The following is a 26,481-nucleotide window of genomic DNA, read 5'->3' as shown; positions in this document are numbered from 1 at the left end:
ATCCCCTCTGAGAACTACTGCCCGAGGGCGTGCGGAATTTAAGGAGATGTATTCCACATAAGTCCGAGCGCAGGGGGAGCACTGGACTGAAGACGTGGCTGGATCCCAAGGAGGCTGCCCTGTTCCCCCCAGCGGCTCCGTTGTGCAGGTGAACCTGAGGAGCAAAACATGCTGGCCGCTTCCCTCGGGCTCTCTCGGAGCCCAGAGTGTTCTTCCTACTCCGTCATCTGCTCATTTTCATAGTCGTGGGTCTTGTGCTCACCCAGTAATTAAGGACGCAGTTCCGGCAGATGTGTTGGGACAGAATTTCACATAATATTCAGGAACTTGGAGTAGGTACTTAAAAAGAACATTAATAAAGTCTGTATGAATCAACAAACAATGGGAATTTGCTCCTGCATAGTAAACAAAGCATTTTACTATGAGTGTGGAACAGAAGTTAATTAATTAATGCTACTGTTACTATTGTTATCATAAATAATAATGACCGATATTGATGTAGCATTTACTATGCACCAGGCACTCTCCCTAAGGGATTTGGATATATTTGCTGATTGTTTTTCAGTAGGCTCCATGCCCAGGCCTTTCCCCGTGCCCTCTCCAATTCTTTGTGGTTCCTTTTGGACCTGGTCTCCTTCTGAGGTACACATGCCATGTCTGGCCAATCATAATCAGTGTGGTTGTCTCAGGAATAGGATATCAACATAAGCTAGAGCCAGGATAAAGCCTGTGGCTTTTGCTGGAATTCCTGAAGAAAAGGCAGACTTTCTCCTAAGAATGCTAAATTGCTTGGGTGTGAGACAGGATCTACCTTTGGGAAACCCTGCTTGAGAAAGAGGTCTGCAGACAGAAAAGCAAAGCTGGACAAGAGAGACAAATGGCTGGAATCGTGGACTGAGCACCTGGATCCAACCGTGCCTGAAGCCATGTGGACAATCTAATTACCTCTCCCTTTGGAGTTAAGCCAGTTGAGTTTGGTTCTTGCCACCTGCTCCAAAATGGTGCTGATAAAATATAAGGAATGAAGAGATCCTTCATTATGCTTTTTTTTTTAACCTTAACATACGAGATCATAGACAATATGAAAAAAAAATGTAGCCATGCCATTGGCAGGTCCCATAGGAATGAGACTGAAGAGTGGACAGATGAATAATGATGAGAAGAGACTGACTCACAGCAGAGCTGGGGCAGAACCTGGACTGACATCGACATTTCCCACTTGGCCACCTCATTACTGTCACTATGTCACTACCCTGTCCACGAATGTGGCACTTAGCCATGTGTGGCTATTTCCATCAATTAATTAAAGTTAGGTGAAGTTAAAAATTAAATTCCTCTGTCGCTCTAGCCAATTTTAAATGCTTGATGATCTCAGGTAGCTAGTGACATACTGAACAGTGTGGATGAGGAACACTGTTACAGAAAGTATAACACAAAGGTTAACAACTGCTTTAAAAGCTTTAAACAGGAACGTTTCCTTCCCAGATCATAACTGAAACTCTGTAACACTTAGGAACACATGGAAGCTATACACATCATTTTAACTCACTGGTTCAATGTGGATATCGGTTGACCACCCACAAGGTGCTGAGTCCCATTAAAGAAGCTGGGGACACAGCAAGATGAGCCAGAGGGGTGACGGATGGTGGAAAGGTCAACAGAAACACATGTAACATCACGTCTGGTAGGGATGGGCACTGCAAGGGGAAAACCACTCAGGGAAAAGGGGATGGTCTGCAGGAGGTCCTCACGGAGGAGGTGGCTTTGAGCAGAGACCTGGATGGAGCAAGGGAACAAGCCAGGAGAAATCCAAGGGCAGCTGTTCTTGGTCCTGGATGTGCACCTGAATCACCTACGGAGTGTTCAAGCACAGGTGCCTGACTCTCATGATGCTGATATCATTAACTTGGGGGTGGGTGTGGCCAGAAGGCTCCCCCTCCCCCACCACACCCCCAGCCCAGGGGATTCTAATGGGTGGTCCAGGCACCGCACCCCTGATCCAGGGAAGGGGTCTCCAGGTGCGCCGGCAGCACCCGTGTCACCTGGAGCTGGTTAGCGGTTGGTGCAGATTCTTGGGTCCCAGCCCCCAACCCGCTGAGCCGGAGACCCCGTGTTTGCACCAGCCCTCCAGGGTGTGCTGCCCACGCTTAGGGTTCAGAGCCACCCAAAGAGCCCATCCACTCTCCTTTCTTAGTCCACAACTGGCTTTTGAGTTCACAGGATGATTCATAAAAGCTGTCCATAGGACCCTGTGTGGCATGCAAACTCCATTGTTGTCTGAGAAATGAAGGGATAATGCTCTCAAATGGGGCCAGACACACATAGTATCTGTAAGGGAGGTCGGGATGGCTCCTCAGAATCCATTACGTCCACAGAGACACACGGTCTTTGTTCTTTCCCCCAGAATATTTCCTTTTCCCTCCTGTGTAACAGTTACTCACAGTGAGTTACAAACTCACCCCCAGATCAACGCTCTAATATGTTTCCCACGTGGCCGTAATTATGGGGCCGCAGAGCACAGGTTGGTGCTTCCTTCACGTTGGCCTCGGGGTCACGAATCACACACCAGACAGCAAGAATAATGCACCTGCTTTCGGCTGGATACACTTGAGCAACAGGTGTTTACGGGCAGCTTCCGTGACTAAGTGATGGAGAAGACAACAGTCCTTCACCTCAGGGGGCTTATACTCGGGATGGGGAAGACAGACCCGGGCATACATTCACTCACTGGCAACCCCTTATTAAGCACATACTGTGTACCAGGCACAGGCGTAGATGGTACTGATGGAGTGACCCCTGCTCTCATGACGCTGACATCCCAGTGGGGAAACTCAGGCAAAGAACATATAAATAAGTATGCGATTTCCATCATGTTGTGAAGGAGAATCAAGGTGGTCAGGGCAGAGAATGACTGAGCTGTGAGTTTAGGTAAGGTGACTGAAGTCTGCCAGAGGACATTTAAGTGGGGACCTGCCCAGTGTGAGGAGAAACGCAGTATGGAATATGGGCAGAGGCTCCAGGCACAGGAAACAGCCAGTTCAAAGGCCCTGGGGCTGCAGCACACAGGAAGGGGAGGGAGAGGTCATTAACTCAGAGAGTAGCCGTGGGCGGGACATGGAGGGCATCGAGGTCCCGGTGAGGCCCACGGCACAGACCAGGATCCCTCACTCTCTGATGTGGAGGCCTGACTCCCTGGCTGCTGGGTGCCGGCACGTGGACAGGAGCCCAGCCCTGCAGCAGGAACGCGTCCAAACCCTCTGAGGTTAGAGGCACGGGAACGGGAGAACCGGGCACGCAGGGGACATCCAAAGTGAATGTTCGGGATAATGTCCAGGATGCCAGCACACAGGGACGGCCTTTTACACCTGTTGTGTTCTTTGCTGTTTCCCCAGCCAGGCACTCAGCTGGCCTGCGGTGAATGGAGGGCGGAAGGTGGTCGAAGGTAAGGGGCTCCGGCCACGGTGAAGTGGGTGTGAACCCCAGTGGCCACACAGCCCACATTCAGGGAGGCAGGAGGGTGGTGGAGGCAGGCAGTAAGTAAGAACGTGAGATGGTTAAGGATAAAACAGTCATTTTATCAGATGTGATGGACCGGGGACTCGGAGCCTCCGTAGCATGGGGTCCTGGCAGGCAGCTGCGTGTGCTGTCAGGAGCAGGAGGGTCTGAGGAGACCCTCACGCCGTGAGTGAGCTTTGAGCTGACTCTGGAGTGCTGAGAAAGAGCCTTTCAGGAGGGGACCCAGCAAGGACAACGATGCCCAGTGGGGCGGGTACAGCAGCCCCTAAAACACTGCCTACAGCGGTGGGTGCTTAGGAAGGAAAGGTTTGTGCTGCTGCTTGTCTTCTGTCCCGGGCTGAGTGATGTGGGGCCTGGGGCGTCCCTTCTGCCCCCCAATTGGGTGATGTGGGGGCCTGGGCTTCCCTTCTGCCCCCGGGCTGGCTGTAAGGAGCTGAGGGTCCCCTTTTCCCAGCAGGTTGAGTGATGGAGGCACTGAGGTGAAGATTTACTTCTCCATGGCCCCAATTTTTAGCCCATTTTGGGTCACAGGCACCTCTCATTGGCTGGCGAGGTCGAAGAAGCCCTTCTCAGAATAAAGATTTTAAATGGATACAATAACAGAAAGGCTTACAGAAGGAACTAATTTCAGATCCAGTAATCCATGTCCTTCCGCATTACTGCACGAAGTAATAAGAGCTAGTGTCGAGTGTAAAAACGAGCATAATTTCAAATCAGCGACGAGTATGAGTGGGACTTCCAGATGCCTGAATCAGCCGTCCTTTGACGAGAACCCACAGCGCTCGCTCGGGGGGTGGCTGCCGCAGCGCGCGGGCCTGCGGTCTGCGTTCCCGGGGAGCGAACGCTGGGTTTCGGGCACAGGTTTGGGAGACAAGGCGCAGCTCTCCCGAGGCAGGTTGCTCCGCCTGCCTGAAGCTCTCTGGGACCGTGGGTCTTCTCTGTAGGGTCCCTCCCCCGCCAGGCCCCATTTTCTCACACTCCAGCGGGAGGCTGGACTCTCCCAGGTGGGCGGGGTCCGGTTCGCGGGGGGAGGGGGGAGGTAGACTCGCTTCTCCGGGTGTGCTCCCCCCCCCGCCCCCGCCCCCGCCCCCGCCTCCGCCTCCGCCTCCAGCCGAGATGATTCTAACTGGCCGGTGGGTGAACGTTTCTGTAGTAACCGCCACGGGTTACTGTAAGGTGAACGGAGGCACAGACGGGTCAAGTCACTCGTCCAGGGTCACACAGCCGCTCAGAGGAGGCGCTAGGACTCACGTCAACATACTTGGCTCCGGATTCCTATTCTATCCTGAACGCAGAGAAAATACTGACGGAAGGGAAGAGTCGTGGCGCTGGGCACGGTGGAAAGGGCGAGGCCGGTGTGCAGAGGGCGTGTAGTCAGCCCGCGCGGGGCCCTGAGCTCTGTCCCGGGCTCGTCTCCCCGGGCCGCGGGCTCCTGCGGACCGCTGCCCTGCCCCGCCTTCTGCTGACGTTCATGCGGGGATGTTGGATGATTTTTTGTCTTTTTTCCCCTCATTTCTTTCTTGCTTCTATGTTCCCCATCTCTATGTCTTCTCCCCAATGAAGTTATCACAATTTTTTTTAAGGATTTATTTATTCATTTTAGAGAGGGAGGGTGAGCGCGAGCGGGGGAGGAGCAGAGGGAGCGAGAGAATCTCGGGCAGACACCGCACTGAGCGTGGAGACTGACTAGGGCCCGATTTCACGACTGAGCTCACAACCTGAGTTGGATGCTTAACTGACTGAGCCACCCAGGCGCCCCTGAAGTTATATGATCTTTAACACTGGAACACGTTTTACTTTCTAAGTAAAGTAAGTAAAATAACGGGAGAGTTGCCTGGGTGGCTCAGTCAGTTATGAGTCTGCCTTCGGCTCAGGTCATGATCCCCGGGGGTCCTGGGATCGAGCCCCGCATTGGGCTCCCTGCTCAGTGGGAAGCCTGTTTCTCTCTCTCTCTCTGCCTGCTGCTCCCTGCTCATGCTCTCACTCTCTCTGTGTCAAATAAAGAAATAAAATCTTTAAAAGAAAGTAGAATAACAGGAAGTCTAAACTTGGACGAGGTCTGAGCATCCCTCTACCCCACGCCATGCTTTGCTGCTGGGGAAACCCAGCTGAGCTACTGGGGCCGGCAGCGCGAACACCAGCACCGACCGCTCCCACCGTCTGGGCATTTCCTCCTTTCTCGCGGGTGGTGGGTAAGGGGTCATTCCTCAGATAATTCATTGGTAACCCTGAAAACATTCCTTCCAAGTCAAAAACAGCTTCAGACCAGTCTCCAACTTGCTTTTTAGACAGAGACCCGTGCCAGTCAGCTGGAGGGAGGGGTATTTCTAAATTGAATTCCATAGTAAATCTCTAGCTGTGACAAGAACATACTTATTCTGCCCATATAGTTATTTTTCAACCCAGCAAACATTTTTCAATTGCCTGAGAGCATTGAAGCCATCCTTAAAACACTCTCAGGGGAGTCACAATATATAATTTCCAAGTAGGAAAAGGAGCATGAATTATCAGGGTAGGATGTTTCTGGGAAACAATAAAACATTTTTCTATTGTCTCTTTAAAAATAATATTCTCCAATCCCCGTCAAAAGAGGCGTCTCTCAGTTCTTTGAAATGTCTGCTGATGCCTTCTCGAACCGGGACGATATTGCCGACAGGCTTCCCCGTGGACCCCCAAGCAGAGCGAAACCATTCATCACTTGCAGATTGACAAGCAAGTCCAAGAGCATCTCGACAATCCCCCCGCCTGCCAATGCCCGTTCTCCCCCCACATCGGGTTCTGCGAACTTAGCAGGGAAAGGATGCGAAGAGCTGCCGCAGGATGCTGTCGGGTAGAACAATCCAGCCACCAGGTTCAGAGACCCCAAAAGATCCCATAACCTGTACCTTCAGTGTTAATTCTCTATGAAGAGAGGATGAACATTGTCAGGACCCCTTCCTGACCATGTTTGCTTCTGAGGACGATCGTGAACTAGAAGGGAGATGGAGCCTGCTTCCCTCAGGGTCCTGGCTGAGACAGGGGGCCGCCTCAAAGGGCTGGGTCAGAGGATGGGTAATGACGGGCTCCCAACAGAGCTGTGGGCAGGAGCAGAGGGAGTAGCCGGGGATGGTGCGGCTGGGAGCTCTTAGGAGCCCCAGATCCAGGGGCAGGGGGAGGCAGCCAGTTTCTGGAGCCCAGAGGAAGGAGAACCACGGAAAGCAGGGTCCCCCACAGGACAGGAGCTGTAGGCTGAGAAGACCATGCCTCTGGCGGACTTGCAGCAAGATGAAGAGGGACGACGACATCAACATAGCTTTTTGGGGTCATAATTCAACCGACAACAGGAGCCTCCGTCTCTCTCTGGCTCTGTCCAATCACCCCCCATGCCTCCCGCTGGCTGGACCCCACCAGAAGCCAGAGGGCCAGAGGGGCTGGAGGCTACAGTCCACAGAGGCCAGCCCCCCAGGGCCCGAAGCTGAGCAGAGCAGGAGGGCAAACTGCTGCCTCCCTCCCCCCCACCCCCGTCCCCCACACCGGCCATCCTCCTTTGCTGCACACTTGGTCCAGGGCTCCCGGCATTTCTCAAGCCTTAATGAGTCTCCGTGACGCCCCAGAGAGGTGAGGATTAAGATCATCATTCTGCAGATGTGAGAACAAGTACCAATCTCTTCTTTAAACAGCCCTGGCGACAGCCACTTTATTTTAAATTTGATTTTATGCGGAGAGATGTGGACACGTTCTAGGAATTTTGAAAGCTTTATATAAGGGAAAAAACCCCCAAATTCCCACCATGTTTCAGGGGTCAAGGAAAATGATTTCATCTTAAGTTTGCAAAGGCAAAAAATGGCGACGTTTGAAACTCTTCAAAATTTGGTGTCAATCTCGCCACCTCCCAGGAAACTCCATCTGGGACTCAGCAGTCAGTCCTGGAGCAAAGGGTCTCTTCCTACACCTGCCCAAATGAAGGGTTCCTGCTTACTCTAGACTATCCATTAAATTTAGTTTTTTATTTTTAAATAAACACTAGGGAGAAACACGGAGGCACTAACAGAACGAGAAACACGCTCCACTGCTTTGCCCTGCGTCACCTGTCTTCAGGTAACAGCATCTTACTGATACCTGGTCCTGTCCTGTGAGCTGTCTACCTGTCCGCTGTCTGTTGGCATCCCCAGAGTGTAGGTACCCTCAGAGTGTCCGCTTCCCCAGAACATCAGCCGCTCCTAGAGTGTGAGCCCCCCTCAGCTTCAGCATCCCCAGAGTGTAGGTACTCCCAGACTGTCAGCACCCCCAAGCTGTCGGCACCCCCAGAGTGTGCATGCAGTGTGGGCAGGGCCTGGGCCGGGGACTGGAGGGAGGGGTGCTTGAGGCCCCAGAGCTGAGACCTGGGGCTTTCCTGCCTCCAAGCAAAGAAAGGACCCTTTGCCAAGAAAGCGGGAAAGGGGTGAGTGAATGTCGGCTTTGCAGGTCAGTGCTCTCCACACAAAGTAGTGCCAAGGGACCATGTGGCTCAGAGACTCCTGCCTCGATGGCTCACTTTGAAGGAGAGCTGAAGCCCTTCCCCCTTCCCATCTCATCTACTTCCCGGGAGCTGGAGCCTGCAGCTGAGGGGGATCCAAGGCCACTGATGAGTCGCTGGATTCCTGCCTTTCTCACCTGGATGAGGAAGGCGTTTGAGAAGGCCTGATTTGAAGGTGAGAACTTCCCTAACAAGGCATCTTTCCCAACTGGCAGTCCTCTATTTGACCTTTCTGATGTTTGTATTTCTTTAGAATGAGCGACCACTGGGGGGAGTTTACTTAATTTTTTCCAAGACCTGACCACTTGACTCACCAACCGCTAACAGGTAATATACAGATTTCCTTCTTGTTTACTTTTTTTTTTTTAAAGCTTCTCATCTCTTAGTCAAGCTTCAGTTCTATTTGTTAGTTGATTCCAATAAAACTTGACATTTTGGCTACTTAAAACTGTACTAAAGTTCATTCTAGAAAATAAAAAACCAATTTTGAAAATAGTGAAACTGAGACTAGAAGTTGCTCCAAACTGCCTTACTTGCTGGCTGCCTGTCATCATAGTTCCAAACTTCTCACACTGCTCTGCACAGCTGAGGTCAAACTGTACCTTGCAGGGGATGCAAACTGAGGACATCACTGAGCACCTAAATACAGACCTGCCGTCTCTGCCCCAGGGCAGCCACGTGAGTCCGTCAAAATTCTTTGGGATGAAGCCAGTTCAAATTCATTTATAGTTACTTGCAAACAAAGGGATTCTGGGTATGACATAAGTAGTTACTCCATTTTACCTTAAAAGCATTACAAAAACACAATAATCACATCTTGCTTGGAAGAGGGCTTTCTTGTGGCCCCTTGGAAAGTATGGCAAAATAGTATCCCCTATCCTTACCATGATTTTGCTTTTAACAGTATCTGAAAGCCTTATCTTTTTAAACTAAGTAGGACAGGAGCTAATCACGTACACCCTAGAAGTGATGCTGATGTTCCAGGTCACAGGTCTGCTAACTTTCTCCCTAAAGGGCCAGATGGAAAGTATTTTAGGGTTTGCCAGCCAAGAGGCAACACTGAGCCTATTAAGAAGCCCCTTATAGGGAGAGGGAAAGATGGCGGAGGAGTAGGGGACCCTATTTCAACTGGTCCCCGGAATTGAGCTGGATATCTGCCAGACCACTCTGAGCACCCACGAAACCAGCCTGAGATGTAAGAAGATCTGGATCTCTACAAACAGAATATCGCAGGCGGTTGGTTTCAAGGTACAAAGCAGGGAGCCGTGATTCCGCGGGCAGATATCGGAGGATAAACGGCAGCAGGAGGGAGCCTGGCCGTGGGGATCCTGCACCGCCGGTGAGCGACAGCCTCGCGCGCTGGGGACGGGGCACAGACTCGCAGACCCGTAGTGGCGGGGAAAGGACTTTAGGGCAGCCCCCGGGGCAGAAACCCGGAGCGGGCGGGGTCGCGCCTGTGAACTGGGGGCGGCTGGCGGTTTTGGAAGCACAAGGGCAGAGACGTGCCCCGACCTGGAGGCAGGACTGGGGGCGCTGCGGAGGGGCGCACAACCCAGGACGCTGCAGGTTATAGCAGCACGGACAGAAATGGAGAGAGTGTGGCCTGGAGAGCTCACTGAAGAACAGACTGCGGTCTCTCTGCTCTGAGGCAGAGGGTTGGAAACGGTCTCTTCTGCTCTGCCTCGCGGAAGAGACGCGGAAAGCCGCCAGGAAAAGCCGCCAGAGTACAAAAGCCCCCAAAACTGATTCCCGTTGAGCCCATCCCCCGCCACAGGGGGGCAGGGCAACTCCGCCCAAACAGGGTTGCCTGAGTAACAGCAAGGCAGGCCCCTCCCCCAGAAGACAGGCTGGGAAAACGAGAGGCCAGCGCCCCTAAGGTCCCAAGAAAACAGATGCATCTTGCTTGGGTTCTGGTCAATAATCCCTCAAACACCCATCAACAGAATGACTAGGAGGAGGAACCCCCAAAATAGAAAAGACTCAGAGATCATGACTTATGCTGCAGATTTACAGATGGATCCAGATATAACCAAGATGTCGGAGATGGAATTCAGGCTAGCAATTGTGAAGACAATGGCTAGAATGGAGAAATCAATTAATGACAACAAGGAGTCTCTAAGGGCAGAAATGAAAGCTGAATTGGCAGAACTTAAAACTGCTATCAATGAGATCCAATCCAATCTAGATAATCTAACAGCTAGGGTAACTGAGGCAGAAGAATGAATAAGCGACCTGGAAGACAATATAATAGATAAAAAGGGAAAAGAGGAGCCCAGGGAAAAACAACTCAGAATCCATGAAAATAGAATCAGAGAAATAAGCGACACCATGAAGCATTCCAATATCAGAATAATTGGAATCCTGGAGGAAGTGGAGAGAGAGAGAGAGAGAGGACTAGAAGATGTATTTGAGCATATCGTAGCTGAGAACTTCCCTAATCTGGGGAATGAAACAAACATTCGCATCCTAGAGGCAGAGAGGACCCCTCCCAAGATCAAGGAAAACAGGCCAACACCCAGGCATGTAATAGTAAAACTCGCAAATCTTAGAGCCAAGGAAACCATCTTAAGGGCAGTTAGGGGGAAGAGATTCCTTACATACAGAGGGAGGAACATCAGAATAACGTCAGACCTATCCACAGAGACCTGGCAAGCCAGAAAGGCCTGGCAAGGCATATTCAGAGTACTAAGTGAGAAGAACATGCAGCCAAGAATACTTCATCTGGCAAGGCTGTCATTTAGAATGGATGGAGAGATGCAGAGCTTCCACGACCGGCAGAAACTGAAAGAATATGTGACCACTAAGCCGGCCCTGCAAGAAATATTAAGGGGATTCTATAAAAGGAGAAAGACCCCAAGAGTGATATACAACAGAAATTTACAGGGACAATCTATAAAAACAACGTCTTCACAGGCAACATGATGACAATTAATTCCCATCTTTCAATAATCACTCTCAACGTGAATGGCCTAAATGCTCCCATAAAACAGCACAGGGTTGCAGATTGGATAAAAAAAACAGGACCCAGCCATATGCTGCCTACAAGAGACTCATTTTGAACCTAAAGATACATCCAGACTGAAAGTGAAGGGATGGAGATCCATCTTCCATGCCAGCGGACCTCAAAAGAAAGCTGGGGTAGCAATTCTTAAATCAGACAAATTAGATTTTAAACTAAAGTCTGTAATTAGAGACACAGAAGGACACTCTATCATTCTTAAAGGGTCTATATCCAACAAGAAGATCTAACAATTGTAAATATCTATGCCCCCAACATGGGAGCAGCCATTTACATAAGCCAACTGTTAACCAAAATAAAGAGTCATATTGATAATAATACGTTAATTGTAGGAGACCTCAATACTCCACTCTCAGCAATGGACAGATCATCTAAGCAGGAAATCAACAAGGAAACAAGAGCTTTGAATAATACACTGGACCAGATGGACCTCATAGATATTCCACCCTAAACATTCCATAGAACATTCCACCCTAAAACAACAGAATACTCATTCTTCTCGAGTGCACATGGAACTTTCTCCAGAGTAGACCACATACTGGGTCACAAATCAGGTCTCAACTGATACCAAAAGATTGAAATTATTCCCTGCATATTCTCAGACCACAATGCTTTAAAACTGGAACTCAGTCACAGGAAAAAATTTGGCAGAAATTCAAACACTTGGAAGCTAAAGACCACTCTGCTCAAGAATGCTTGGTCAATGAGGAAATCAAAGAAGAACTTAAACAATTCATGGAAATCAATGAGAATGAAAACACATCGGTCCAAAACCTATGGGATACTGCAAAGACAGCCCTAAGGGGGACATACATAGCCATCCAAGCCTCACTCAAAAAGACAGAAAAATCCCGAATTCACCAACTAACTCTACACCTTTAAGAACTAGAGAAAAAGCAACAAACGATGCCTAAACCATGCATTAGAAGAGAAATAATTAAAATTAGAGCAGAGATCAATGAATTAGAAACCAGAAACACAGTAGATCAGATCAACGAAACTAGAAGTTGCTTCTTTGAAAGAATTAATAAGATTGATAAACCACTGGCCAGACTTATCCAAAAGAAAAGAGAAAGGACCCAAATTAATAAAATTATGAATGAAAGGGGAGAGATCATGACTAACACCAAGGAAATAGAAACAATTATTAGAAATTACTATCAACAACTATATGCCAATAAACTGAGCAATCTGGATGAAATGGAGGCCTTCCTGGAAACCTATAAGCTGCCAAGACTGAAACAGGAAGAAATTGACAACCTGAATAGGCCAATAACCAGTAACGAGATTGAAGCAGTGATCAAAAACCTCCCAAAAAACAAGAGTCCAGGGCCTGATGGATTCCCTGGGGAATTCTACCAAACATTCAAAGAAGAAATAATACCTATTCTACTGAAGCTGTTTCAAAAAATAGAAACAGAAGGAAAACTTCCAAACTGATTCTAAGAGGCCAGCATTACTTTAATCCCCAAACCAGGCAAAGACCCCATCAAAAGGAGAATTTCAGACCGATATCCGTGATGAATATGGATTCCAAAATCCTCAACAAAATCCTAGCTAATAGGATCCAACAATACATTAAAAGGATCATCCACCACAACCAAGTGGGATTTATCCCTGGGATTAAAGGGTGGTTCAACATTCACAAATCAATCAATGTGATAGAACACATTAATAAGAAGAAGGAGAAGAACCATATGGTCTTCTCAATTGATGCAGAAAAAGCATTTGACAAAATACAACAACCTTTCCTGATTAAAACTCTTCAGAGTACAGGGATAGAGGGAACATTCCTCAAGTTCATAAAATCCATCTATGAAAAACCCACAGCAAATATCATCCTCAATGGGGAAAAGCTGAGAGCCTTTCCCTTACGATCAGGAACACGTCATGGATGCCCACTCTTGCCACTATTGTTCAACATAGTACTAGAAGTCCTAGCAACAGCACTCAGACAACAAAAAGAAGTAACAGTTATTCAAATTGGCAAAGAAGTCAAACTCTCTCTTTTCACAGACGACATGATACCAAAATACTCCACCCCCAAATTACTAGAACTCATACAGCAATTCAGTAATGTGGCAGGATACAAAATCAATGCAGAGAAATCAGTTGCTTTCTTATACACTAACAATGCAACTGTAGAAAGAGAAATTAGAGAAACGATTCCATTTCCAATTCCACCAAAAACCGTAAGATACCTCGGAATAAACCTAACCAAAGAGGTAAAGGGTCTATACTCTAGGAACTACCGAACACTCATGAAAGAAATTGAAGAAGACACAAAAAGATAGAAAAATATCCCATGCTCATGGATTGGAAGAATAAACATTGTTAAAATGTCTATGCTACCCAGAGCAATCTATACCTTCAATGCCATCCCGATTAAAATTCCTATGACATTTTTCAAAGTGCTGGAACAAACAATCCTACAATTTGTATGGAATCATAAAAGACCCTGAATCGCCAAGGAAATTTTGAAAAAGAAAAACAAAGCTGGGGGCACCACGTGGCCCGATTTCAAGCTATATTATAAAGCTGTGATCACCAAGACAGCACAGTACTGGCACAAAAACAGACACATAGACCAATGGAACAGAATAGAGGACCCAGATATGGACCCGCAACTCTATGGTCAAATAATCTTTGACAAAACAGGAAAAAACATGCCATGGACAAGAGACAGTCTCTTCAACAAATGGTGCCGGGAAAATTGGACAGCCACATGCAGAAGAATGAAACTCGACCATTCTCTAACACCATTCACAAAGATAAACTCAAAGTGGATGAAAGACCTCAATGTGAGACAGGAATCCATCAAAATCTTAGAGGAGAACATAGGCAGTAACCTCTTTGACACCGCCCACAGCAAATTCAAGTTACATCTCCAAATGCTAGTGAAACAAAAGCAAAAATGAACTTTTGGGACTTCATCAAGATAAAAAGCTTCTGCACAGCAAAGGAAACAGTCAACAAAACAAAGAGGCAACCCACAGAATGGGAGAAGATATTTCCAAATGACACTACAGATAAAGGGCTGGTATCCAAGATCTATAAAGAACTTCTCCAAACTCAACACCCAAAAAACAAATAATCAAGTCAAAAAGTGGGCAGAAGATATGAAAAGGCACTTCTCTGAAGAAGACATACAAATGGCTAACAGACACATGAAAAAATGTTCATCATCATGAGCCATCTGGGAAATTCAAATCAAAACCACATTGAGATACCACCTTACACCAGTCAGAATGGCAAAAATGGACAGGGAAAGAAACAACAAATGTTGGGGACGTTGTGGAGAAAGGGGACCCTCTTACACTGTTGGGGGGAATGCAAGTTGGTGCAGCCACTTTGGAAAACAGTGTGGAGGTTCCTCAAAAATTGAAAAATAGAGCTACCCTATGACCCAGCAAATGCACTCCTGGGTATTTACCCCAAAGACACAGATGTAGTGAAAAGAAGGACCATATGCACCCCAATGTTCATAGCAGCAATGTCCGCAATAGCCAAACTGTGGAAAGAGCCGAGATGCCCTTCAACAGATGAATGGATAAAGAAGATGTGGTCCATATATACAATGGAGTATTACTCAGCCGTCAGAAAGGTTGAATACCCAACTTGTACCTCAACATGGATGGGACTGGAGGAGATGATGCTCAGTGAAATAAGTCAAGCAGAGAAAGTCAATTATCATATGGTTTCACTTATTTGTGGAACATAAGGCATAGCATGGAGGACATTAGGAGAAGGAAGAGAAAAATGGGGGGGGGGGGAATCGGAGGGAGAGATGAACCATGAGACACTATGGGCTCTGAGAAACAAACAGCGTTCTAGAGGGGAGGGGGGAGGGGGGATTGGTGAGCCCGGTGGTGGGTATTAAGGAGGGCACGTGCTGCATGGAGCACTGGGTTAATGAAAACAACGGATCGTGGATCACCACATCAAAAACGAATGATGTATTGTTTGGTGACTAACATAATATAATAAAATTGAAAAAAAAAAAAAAAAAGAAGCCCCTTATATAATCGCTTCCAATGCAGCTACTCGGAAATACAAAAACCATTCCCAGCTTGCAAGGTGGACAAAAACAGACAGCGGACTGAGCCTGCCTTTGGGGGCACACACTCCCCAGGCTCCGCCAATCAGAGCATTCGGCTTCAGCGATTGGCTTCGGGTTGGCCACGTGCCCCGAGCCGAGCCAATCAGTGCTCCTCAGAGCGGGTCCCAGGAGATCGCCCTGAGTGTTGGCCGCCAGGCTTTCGCTCTTCTCCTGCTGGACGCGAGGCTCTGATGGTGTCAGCCCAGCACTGCCCGGGGCCACCCTGGGGACAAGCCTCGGGCGCGGTGACTCTAACCGGGCGCGGCACGCAGAGGAAAGCGGAAGGGGAAGCCAGCTTCCGTGCTGACATCGTTTGCTCCGCGCACAGTCTACAGCCCCGCAGCGCTGACCTAACTCGCCCTCTAAAGTCACCCAAGTCAGGCCTCCGGAATGAGGCTCTGCGCGTGAGCACGATCTCTGGGGGATCTCAACACGCATGAGCTCGAGACCCCTTTTCTAGACGGTTCGGTTCCGCGAACCCCGTGGGCGTCGGGCTGGGGGTGGTCTGTGTCACTGAAGAGCTCTGGCTGATCTGTTTCCGGGAACCCACCGTGCAGTTCAGCCAAGTGGGGCTCTTGCCCACAAGCTCTTAGCAAGGCAGGCTGATAGCAGCAATAGGAGAGTAATGGCTTTGGTGCTTCTCAGTCTCCAGCTCTGGCTGCACCGTGGAACCACCCACGGGTGCCTGCCTCCCAGCCCCCGGGGGGCCTCACTGAATTTGTCAGGTTGGGGCCCCAACAATCATTTCTAAGGCCTCCTAGGTGATTCACAGGTGCAGCCAGAGTTGAGACACCACTCTTTCAGTTCTGCTGTGGTAGGGATTGGTACGTGTTTTCCAGAAAGGGCCGTCAGTGCACACTTAAGCCGTGGTGGACCACTCCTCACCTGCCACGGCTGCTCGTTCTTCCTGTGGCCAACCAAAGCGGCCACAGACCACGCAGAGCTGGATGGGCGTGGCTGCGTGCCCCTAAAACTTGACTTAGAGAAATAAGCAGAGGCTGGGTGTGGTCCTGAGATCGTACTTTGCTGTGTCCTGTCCACAGAGTGACTTCGTTATTTGCATAAAAGGCATTTCAACTCCTTGCATGCCAGATATCAGGAGGGGCCGTGTGTCCGTTTGCTGCCCGGTGTCCATTCTCAAGCTTTCTAGCGAAACAATACTGAAAACTCTCTGCTCTCAAACTCACGTGGTTTGTGCGGCTGACCCATGTCTTGGTTTGGGCTTTCCTGGAAAGATTCCACTGCAAGTGGTTTATTGTGAGGTGCGGGCAACGTTGGTCAGGGAGTGGGAAGTGGGACAAGGCACACGGGACCATGGCGGGCATTACCCAGCAAGGGACCACGGGCTGTGATTGCAGCCTAGTTGCGCTGGGCCAGGCGGAGGCAGCACTGTGGAGCCCCTGCCTCACAGTCAACCCCCAGGCGGGCCCAGGGAGCTGGACTCAGTCTGCCCGCTCCCGGGAGCTGCAGTGCGGAGAGCTTCCTGGATGGGGTATGCCGATCCCTCAGTGCTTGTGCCCTGCTGCACAGGTGGGAAGGACGGCTTTGGGCGAAAATGAGCTGGTGCTTGAGGTGGAAGGCGAGGCGAGAGCAGGGCAGGCGACCCACAGCGTCTGTTCCAACCCGCGCAGACTCTGGGGGTGTAAGCCCCTGTCACGGGGGCTGCTTCAGGGAGACAGCATGACCCCAGGGGAGTCGTCGTGGCAGTGAAGCCTTTGTCGGGGTTTCTGGAAATGAGCCAGGTGCCCTTCCTGGGCTCGAGGCTTGAACCGTTTGGCAGGAGTATCAGCTGCCATCATGAGTAGATGCAGAGGGAAGCCAAGAGGCAGAATAAAACAGTCCTGGAGACGGAGCTGAGTCCTGATCTGGCAGATGGGAGGCCAGGACGGATCCTGGACTCGGAGTCGCACAAGCCAGAAGATTCTCGCTGTGCTTACGCCAACTGGGTGGTGTTTCGTCACATGGAACCCAACAAATCCTAATTGATACATTTCCCAGCTTGGTATCAGTGAAGCCTGCTTATGCCAAAGCTGAACAGAAATTAGTTTTACAATTTCTGTGCCAGGCTCCATGTGAGGGAGGGCGAATTCTGGCAAAGACACTTGTAGCTGAACGTCAAAGGACTCTCCACGCACCTCTGAAAGGCTATCCTCTTGGACCTCCTGGCAGGGCGTCTCCGTGGGGCGGTGCTGAGCACAGCAGGTGGAGGTGAGCGACCACAGAGCAAAACTGCCGTGTGGCTTCTCACAATCCTCTCTCCCTTGCTCGTTCCCAGCGGCCACAGGGTCGAGCCAGAAGTCACACCTGGGTCTGTGTGGACTGTGTCCATGCCGTGGTCTATGTGGGTCAAGGCCATGTTGATGCACCACGCAGTGAGGCGTAGACCGTGGTGCTCACCCAGCCCTTCCCCTGCACCCTCTGGAGATCTGACGGGGCCACGGGACTCCTTAGGACTAACAGCGGGTGTGTGGTGGGGAGAGAGTCACATGTCATTTCCAGGCCATTGCTTAGAAAAGCATGTGACTCTCCAACCGCCCCTTCCTCTGTCACAGAGACCATGGAGGCCACGTATTCCTGATGTTATAGCTGTAAGACGGTGAAGGGCCCATCCATCGAGGCCCCCAAGAGCCCACATGGAGCAGAGCCCCCTACCACTTTGGCTGTGCAACGTTAGCCAGAATCACTGGGGTCGTGTGCAGCACCTGAACCTCTGCTGTCGTTTGCCGTGACCGCCCTGCCTGGCTCCTCTGCTGAATATGCAAAGTGGCCTCACGTCTCCTTCTAACAGGGAACAGAAGGCCAGACAGGGAACAAGGCCAGACAGGACTGGGGCAACTAGAGGCGAAGGAAGTCCGTAACAAACTGGGATGCAGTTAGAGTGAGGGTTGTGAGGGAAGCAGGAAGGTAACCAAGGTTCAGACATGATACAGTGACTCCCGAGGCACCGGCACCGGCGTCCTGGGCCAGAAGGAAGCCCTCAGGGGCGCCGTTGGGCCCACACGGGTCTTACCGTGGCCAGGGGAACGATACCAGCCAGGTCCTTCTGGCTGATGAAGATCTCGGACACGGCGCTGTCTGTGGTCGCTCTCCGTGGATATTCCACCTGCCAGGCGATGGGCTGTGTCCCCGAGAGGCTGCTGAAGCTGGCTATTTCGAAGTTCATCTGCACGACCTCGCTGAACAAGCTGCTGCTTCTGCAAAAGGAGCAAAGGAGAATGGCTTTGAGCCGACTTTGTCCCGTGGAAGGGTCCTTCTCTCCCTCTGCCCACGCCCCCGTCACAGCTGCACCTAGAGTCTAAGGGAAAAGCCAGCACCTTTCCGGGGCAGCCCCTGGACGGGGCGCCACCCCCACATTAAGGGCTGTGGATGGCTGGGACGGAGCAGCACCCACAGCGGGAGGAGCTGAGAGAGTCTGAGCACGGGGTGTTGACCGGTGTCTTACGACTCCTCCGACCACCGGGAACCCGTCGGCCCCATCCCTGCAGGATGAGCCTGGAGGACCTGGGACCTAAATGGACTCCTTTTCAGCTCAGTTCCACGGCTGTGCCCGGCACTGCAGGTCCAGCGTTTCCTCTGGTTCTAGAGAGGCAGAGAAGCACAGAAGGGCCCTGGGCGCTCCCCTGCAGCTGGATGCAGCCCCGACGGGGGTCAGACCCCTCCTCGGGGACGCAGACCGGGAAGCCTGTGAGGACGCGGCCGCTGCAGGGGGGTCCGGGCAGGTGTGGGCTCCTGGCTCTTCTGGGGCAGCAGTGGGGGCGGTTCACGCTCATGGGCCCTCGGGCCCCGGTGCCAGGGGACGGGATGAGTGTTTCTGTGCGGGAGCCCCGCAGAGCCGGCCGGTGTCCTGCCTCCTTCAACCCCAGATGCCTTGTCCCCGGCTCGTGTCAGTGGCGCTCCTGGAGATGGTGTGAACTGCCTCGCATCCTCTAGCACACCCCCTTCTGTCTCGAGGGAGGGGCTCGTTGGCTAATGGGACTCTCCAGTGCCCAACGAAGCCTTCCAATCAATACCCTAAATCTGAGGGGACCCCACAGAGCTGTATTTTGAGCAAGCTTGCCCCAGTGATCGTGACGCTTTTGGAACTAGCGAAGGTCTAAGCTTTCAGACAACGAAATTAAGGCCCAGAAAGGGGAAAGGCTTGCTCACCACCACACAGAGCCACATGGAAGGTGGCATCTCCGGACGCCCTGTCCCGTGTCCTCCCCCACGGCAGCTGGGGGTCAAGTGAGGAATCACAGGACACCGAGCGAGTGGCTCCTGTGCAGGGGGCAGCAAACAGAGGCCTGGGGGCCGAATGCAGCCTGCTGCCCATTCTCATAAGTCATTTCACTGGAACACGGCCCCGTGTGTGCGTTTACGTTTGCCTCTGGGGCTTCTGTGCCGCAAGAGCATGGTTGGGCAAGGGCACTAGGTAGTGGATGGCCGCCGGCGCCCCAAGTCTTTATCTATGCCTTCATGGAAAAAGTTTGCCGGCCCTCGTTTTAGGAGGTCAGGAAAGGGGAACTTGGAGAGGTTCCTGGAGCTGTTGAACCGATAAAGTTGTTACTGGTGGAAATGACAAGGAAGGGCTTTCCAGGCACGCAGTGGGGTCTGTAGGGTGGGCAGGATTCTGAGGAGCTGGGCACTGCAAGGGGGTGGTGGCAGGTCGCAGCATGTCTAGCTGCATCCGCTGGGAAGGCTACGGGGCTCCAGGTGAACTGAGGGGAATTTTCCATAGCATGTCAAGAAGGAAACAAGTATGCTTCAAAACGGCATCCCCACCATGTGCGGGTCCCGCTCTGAAGGGTGCTGGAGAAGCCCTTCCCTTTGCTGGGGCCATAAGGACACACCCACCCAGTCTTTGCGGGGGGCTTGCTCAGCAGCCAGAATGCTAACTTCTCCACCTCATCACCCTCAGCCCTGCTCTGTGGCTGGGGCAGGGGGAGACAGGGAGGTCGCCACACTTCCCAAAGCCCTGGGACTTGTGAAATCTACCTCATGCTCTCTGGGCCAGCAGTGGGGCCCAGAAAATCATGATTTACGAGATGCTGGATATCCCTCTGGGAGGGAACATCAATCCAGTGTTTGGTGCATCAATCCATGAGCTATGCAATCTCAAGAATGAATGACTTGCCTTGGACAATGAGGGAGAAGTGTTTGGAGTCTGGAGCGTTTCCAAACTAAGAGCCTCGTACCTGGTCTGGCAGCGGAGGCCTGCAGGGATCTGAGCCTCTAGAAATCCCTCCCACCAGCTCTGGCCCGGTCTCCCTCTTCCCTGGGTGACAGGCATGCCTTTATTTGGGGGGAGGAGGGGCTGTTAATCTTGCTCTCTTAGCAAGAACACTCACCTTGGCGTCTCCTTGTCCACAGGAGAGCTGGGCACACGGTGAGACATCAAGGTTGTTCAGTGGACTCTGCTCTGCAGACTCCCTTAATGATGGATGAGGCACAAGTCCAGCTATCCCAAGACCCATCATGGCCCCACGGGGATACGCCTGAGTTGGCAACACGCCTCAGCCTACACCCATCTTCATTTTGTTATAAAACTCTTTTTTGAACATCGTACCAGGTGACACCAGCTTCTGAGACTGAGTTTTGTCATCTGGACAACTGAAATGACGGGATTCCCGTTGTCCAGGGAAGAGACGGGCATGCAGAAGGGGCCGGCATGACTCACACCCCGGCCGCGTCCTCCTCCCTTGCACTTATGGGAACAGAGGGCGCAGTGTTGGACAGGAGGAAGGAGAAGTGGTTGCTGTTCTGACTTTGAAAGTTATTATGTTATATGATTTTTGTGAACAATGGGTCACCTTCCTAGGGTATTCTGCTCAAGGCAATGTAAGAATAAGGACAACAGGCCTTTGTATGTGAAATGTTCCCTGTGCACCAGGCACTGGACTAGGTCCCATGCATCCGTTATTTCAAATCCCTTTTGGAAGTAATTATGGTTCTTATTTTGCACAAGTATCAGAGCAGAGACTTTCTTGTGTTCCTGCACCCAGGGTCGGTGTTTGCACTACTTGGTCCTCAACCATGGACGGAAGGCGATGACCAGGCAGGCGTCCGTTGGAAAGCCCCCTCCTCCCCTTACTACCACGTGTGAGTCAACTAAACTGACTCATGGTTTCAAGATAGAAAACATTTCAAAAGTCACAAGTTTGGGCGGGGGGAACTCCAGCTTTCGACGGAGCTGGCAGAGTCCTGGGTCAGAGGGACACCAGGGTGGCACTGGGGGCAGACGTCTGACCCCCTCTTGCAGGAGGCTTCAGACCTCAGACCAGGAGGCAAAGAAGCTGTTCTGTGTCCGCGGTGACCTCAGGAACATGTGTGAGAGGGAGGCCAGGCAAGACCAGCCCAACGGCAAGATGAATCCCGGGGAGGCCCCGGATGAAACATTTTGACTCAAGACAAGGAATTCCTTTGGGAAGAAAGAGAATCAGCTCCCTCGTTGGTTCACTTCTGTGCAGTCCTGCCTCTTCCTACTCTCCCTCACCCCACACAGCTTTCAACCATCTCATCTCCAAACACTGCATAATGGGATGTATCCAAATTAAAATGAATTGAGCCATATTTTGAAAGGAGACTTCAGGGGTGCTACGGGTGGCTGTGGCCGCCGGCTCTGTCTGGAATGGGTACATTGCCACGTCACTCCCACCAACAGCTGCCGTGTGGATCATGACAGATTGTTTTTTTCTGGAGTTTCTCTACAAAATCTCTGGATTTTAAAATTTAATAAGCTTAACCTTGTAGCCATGATGTGGCTCAAGCCGCTGGCTGTCAGTTTGCTCTCTCTGGCTGTGGAAAGGGGTGCTCCTGTATTCTGGAGGCAGCACTGCATACAAGAGCCACACGTGGAGGTGGCAGATGCTGGCCCCGAAGATGAGGCAATGGGATGATTTTCAAACTGCGATGCCAGGACCCTTAGCACACCGAAGTGGTGACAGGGGTGGCCATGGGACTGGAGGTGGCCCTTAATGTCATCCCCTTGTGCCCTTTACTTCTGCAGCAGGAAAAGCCGCCCCAGCCTGACAGGTTGTAATGCTGGGCCTCCAGGAAGTATTGGTTTAAAAGATGAAGGAAGAAATAGGAGGAGGGAAAAGGTAGGAAGGAATGAAGTGAGAGACAGAGGAGGAAGGAGGGACCGAGGGGGTTAGAACCAAGACTATAATGTGGGACTCTGCCAAGGAAACACAGCGCGTGGTATGACCACGCTGTGGGCTTCCAAACAGACTTCCCGAGTTCAAATCCCGGCTTCACTAGCTGGGTACCGATGCACAACTCAGCCTCCTTTTCCCTGTTTGCAAACTTGGGATGCTGCTCCTTCCCATTTCATAGAGTTGATAGGATAAGCAAATGAGTGAATAAGTGTCATGCACTGAGAACAGTTTCAAAATAGCAGATATCAATAAATGTTAGCTGTTCTCGTTTTCAGCAGGACTTGAAAGGACGCTTGTTCTCAGTGACTCGATGTCTGATTGCCTGAAGTCACCTTTACAACATGCCCCCTAGGTCTGGTCCAGGAGCTCCCTGAGAACGAGTCACAGTAGAGAAGCTCTTGCCCACCATTCATTGCAAACTGGGATTCACTCAGACTTGCATTTACTCAGTAGCTGTCCCTGTCAGACACGGCACCACGTTACACCACATTTCTCTGGAATATGGAGACCAAGAAAGGAAGAAATTTGTCTGCAGTTCTGTCTGTGGTCAGTGCCCTCCTGCTGTCTCTGAGCTGACAGAAATCTTTGCTAACCTTTGTCTTGCAGGGACTAAAAGCCCTCCATGGCCACCCATCTGGGGCTTGTGATACTGTTTACTTTATTAAAAGAGAAGAATTTAAACACTTAAGTGACTCCAGAGAGTGCCTAAGAACCACCACTTGGTAAATCAATAGTGTAGATTTATTGCAGTAACTCTTGAAAGAAATTTTTGAAATTGGCTTAAAAAAAGCTCTTAACTCAAAAACAAATAAATTCCCCCAGTAGTCACAATAAAGTTTGGACTACTGAAACCCAATTTATCAAACCTTTTAGCTACTGAATTCTATCTTGTAAGAAAATGGAGTCTGGGGGGCGGGGTGTGAAGAAGCCAGTAGGGCTTTACCTCTCCACTACGGGGTGTACGGGACTTTATCAGCCACTGTTGACAGCATAATGCCTACAGAAAGAAATGAGGCTAACAAAATGAAGAAATCAACCTTATAATAGGGAAGCCAGTCCAGGAGAACAGTAATTCAGCCCAGGCTTTTATTTTATTCATTCTACTTCATGTGAATTTCATGAAGGCAAGGGACACACACTTCCCCTCTAGGAAGACTTTATTAGCTAGTCCCATTGACCCCAAGGTCAGCACCCATGCCATGCCGCTATCTGGGAGCTCTCCGTGGTGCTGAAGGATATCAGTTCAGGATGCGTGTTGCAAGCAACAGAAAGCACTTTGGGCTGACTGACGAAGAAAAGGGAACTCAACAAATGCCTCAAAATGACTAAAAAGTGTGGAGAAAAAGACATGGAGAGGAGATGGGAGCAAAAGAAAGTTACAAGAACCCGGGACAAAACCGGTTTTGTCATCAAAACTGATGGTGCCAAAACTAATTGTCTACTGTCCTTGATTCTTTGCATCATGCATCCTACCTTCAAAGGGCTGCATGGAGATATCTGACTGGCTGAGATCGCACACCCTAAAATATGCGAGGACAGCGTGGAAAGATCTGGCCTGCTGTTGAGGGAGTCACCTCTTTCATCCCTGCTCTTTGCAATTAGCATGGAGGACAGAATTCAGGATTCAGCTTAACGGTGAAGGGCAGACAGGGGAGAAAAGCCTGTTTCCAAGCACCCTTGGACCAGATTATGAGCTTGGACTTAAAAAAAATTTACCTGCTCTCTATCTGTCCCCAAAGCGTAAAATGTTATAGGAGCTGGTAAATGTATGAAGGAATATGAGGAAAGAGTGCTCTACTGCAAATCAAATTGACACCAATGACATTGCTTCAAAGGAGAATCACAGCCCTCATGAAAATAATCTGAGGCTTCTTGTCCTATAAAGCAGGGCTCTCAGACTTGGCTGAATGTTATCATCACCTGGGGAGAGTAAGAGAAACATTACTGATACCTGGGGTCTACCCTGGACCAACAGAATCAGAATTTTAAGAGGTGGCACTCAGACATTAGTCTTTTTAGACCTCAGGAGATTTTAGCGTGTGGCCACGGCCAACAATTACTGCTATCCACAAAGAGTTTCTCTCTCTCTGATCACCAAGCACTTCACTTCTAAATTATTATTACTGTTTTGCTTCCTAGTGTATATGCAGCAATTGTGTTGGGAAGGTGTTACAACCATGGGCTCTGAAATCAGACACACGGGTTTGAATTCTGACTTCATTCTTTCATGGGGTTGGGAGGGATCCTGGGTAAGTTACTTAACCCGTTAGTTCTCAGCCTTGGTAGCAATCTTGAATTATTTGGTAGAGGAGCTTTAAAGAACTCGTGTCTGAGTTTCACCTCCGGGATTTTACTTTCATTGCTCTGGAGTGAAACCCGGCATTCTTAAGGACTCCACAGGCGATTCTAATATGCGGCACTACCTTCACCTCTATAAGCATCAGTTTCTTGATCTCTGCTAAGCCAACCTCCTGAGACTATTGCAAGGATAAATGGCATAACACACATGTAGAGCTTAGAACATACAAAGCAACTATCCACCAAGTGGGAGTTACTACCGTGATACTACTTCTGTTCAGTAACCTGGCAGGACCTGCGAAGTCTTGTCCTGAGACCACAAGTCCTGGGATGTGCTGAACACAGAAGGTGGGGAGAAAACAGGACCTTACCCTAGCCCCTCAGGTCCTGACCTAACTGCCCGTCCGGGGGTGTCAAGTTCACATCTAGTTCTGCCCCTAAATGTGGCCGGACCAGACCCCGTCACTTATTTTCCTTGCTGCAGCATGGCGGATGAATGTGAGCCCAGGCTTTGGAGGCAAAACCCTGTGTATGAATTGCACACCTCGCCTGGGGTCATTGCTCCTGTTGTTCGTGTCCCCAAACCTCAGTCTCTTCATCTCTGAAATGGGGATATACACACCCTAGGAGCTTGGCACACAGCTGTGTAAATGGTGACAACCTAATCTAATTAGTAAAAGAAACTGGGGTACGTGAGAGGGACACAGGCAAGCTGGAGCAAAACCATGGAGAAAGCAGAGCTCTTCACAGGTGAGGAGAAAGAGCATGGAGGCATCCACTTCTGCTAGACCCTTCCTGTGGGAAAGCTCCCTGCCTGGCCCCCACGGGCCCCGGGATTCCCCGAGCCAACGGTGGCTCAGTTGTGGCCATGCATTCCGGCTAGCTTTTATTTTTCACACAGCCTGCATTCTCCTGAACCTAACCTACCAGGAATGTGTGATATATTCATTCTCAAGCAGCTAATATTTTAGCTAAATTAGGTCACACATCAAGAAGTACAGCTGCCAAGAGGACATCAGAGGCCCAGGTAGAAGAGGCATGGATCCATACAACATCCCAAGGTTCTTGGAGTTCTGTAGTGAGCGTGGGGGGTTTCCTGGCACTGCCATGGTGGTCCCTACGCCCAGGGAAGAGCATTGAGTCCATCCCTTCAGATCCTGTTGGGCCATGAGGATTCCCAGATGCAAGATCATACGGCAAGAGAGAGGCCCAGCCATCCTAGCTCCAAGCTCCATAAGAGAGCCTAGGGAAAGCCAACAAAGGGATTGCCCACAGAAGTCCTATTTATTGTGAGAAAACAGTTGTTTGAAGACAGTGAACTTGGGATAGTTTGTTACACAGAAACAGAGAAGGGATGCGGGCTCTGACTGATGCAGTTCGAGCATCCTCTGCACTTTCCCAGCAGGGTATGGCAGAGGTTGAACAGAATCAGCTTGGGGTGCTAGGGGCAGGGAGGACCTGAGAAGCGCACCCCACTGCCTGGTCTCCCAAGGCCCCAAGTGGTGCAGGGAGCTGTAGAAGTTTCACCTAGTTCCAGGGAAGGTTACTGAAGTCTGCTGACAGAGAGAACAGAAGCTGACCCAGACCTGGCCTCGGTCTCCTGCGGAGCGGCATCTGGGGTGCACTCAGAGATCAGGGGGAAACATGGAAATGTCATGAATGTCAGCGCCAAACAATGACCACACCCAGCACAGGATGGCATCCCTGCAGATGAAGCCAGAAGATGGAATATCGATCTGAAGACCTAACCCCACAGTCCAAAGTCACCTGACTCTTCCCACCCAGGCCAATCTTGAGGGAAACCAGGAAGAGCTCAAAAGCCTGATGGGCTGTGTTTAAGCACGAAATGGCTTAGCAACCTTGGACGCAACCAGATTAACTTTTCCGCTACCGAGCAGAAGGGGTGGGGGGCTTAAGG

General features: G+C 50.4%; 1 protein-coding gene across 1 annotated transcript in view; it reads right to left on the bottom strand.

The window, feature by feature from the left end:
* The window catches only part of TMEM132C (transmembrane protein 132C), a 318,194-nt gene that overhangs the window by 61,195 nt on the left and 230,518 nt on the right, over positions 1–26,481 (bottom strand). Inside the window, exon 4 of the mRNA XM_088019420.1 lies at positions 18,140–18,323. Coding sequence (XP_087875546.1) covers positions 18,140–18,323 — 184 coding nt within the window. The remainder of the gene's footprint in view (positions 1–18,139; positions 18,324–26,481) is intronic.

The sequence above is a fragment of the Eumetopias jubatus genome, unplaced genomic scaffold (assembly GCF_037043125.1).
Source record: "Eumetopias jubatus isolate StellerSeaLion01/CBP00866 unplaced genomic scaffold, mEumJub1_p1.0 scaffold_16, whole genome shotgun sequence".
Classification (NCBI taxonomy): Eukaryota; Metazoa; Chordata; class Mammalia; order Carnivora; family Otariidae; genus Eumetopias; species Eumetopias jubatus.
Note: the sequence above shows the minus strand (reverse complement) of the source record. Positions and strands in the feature narration are given on the sequence as shown.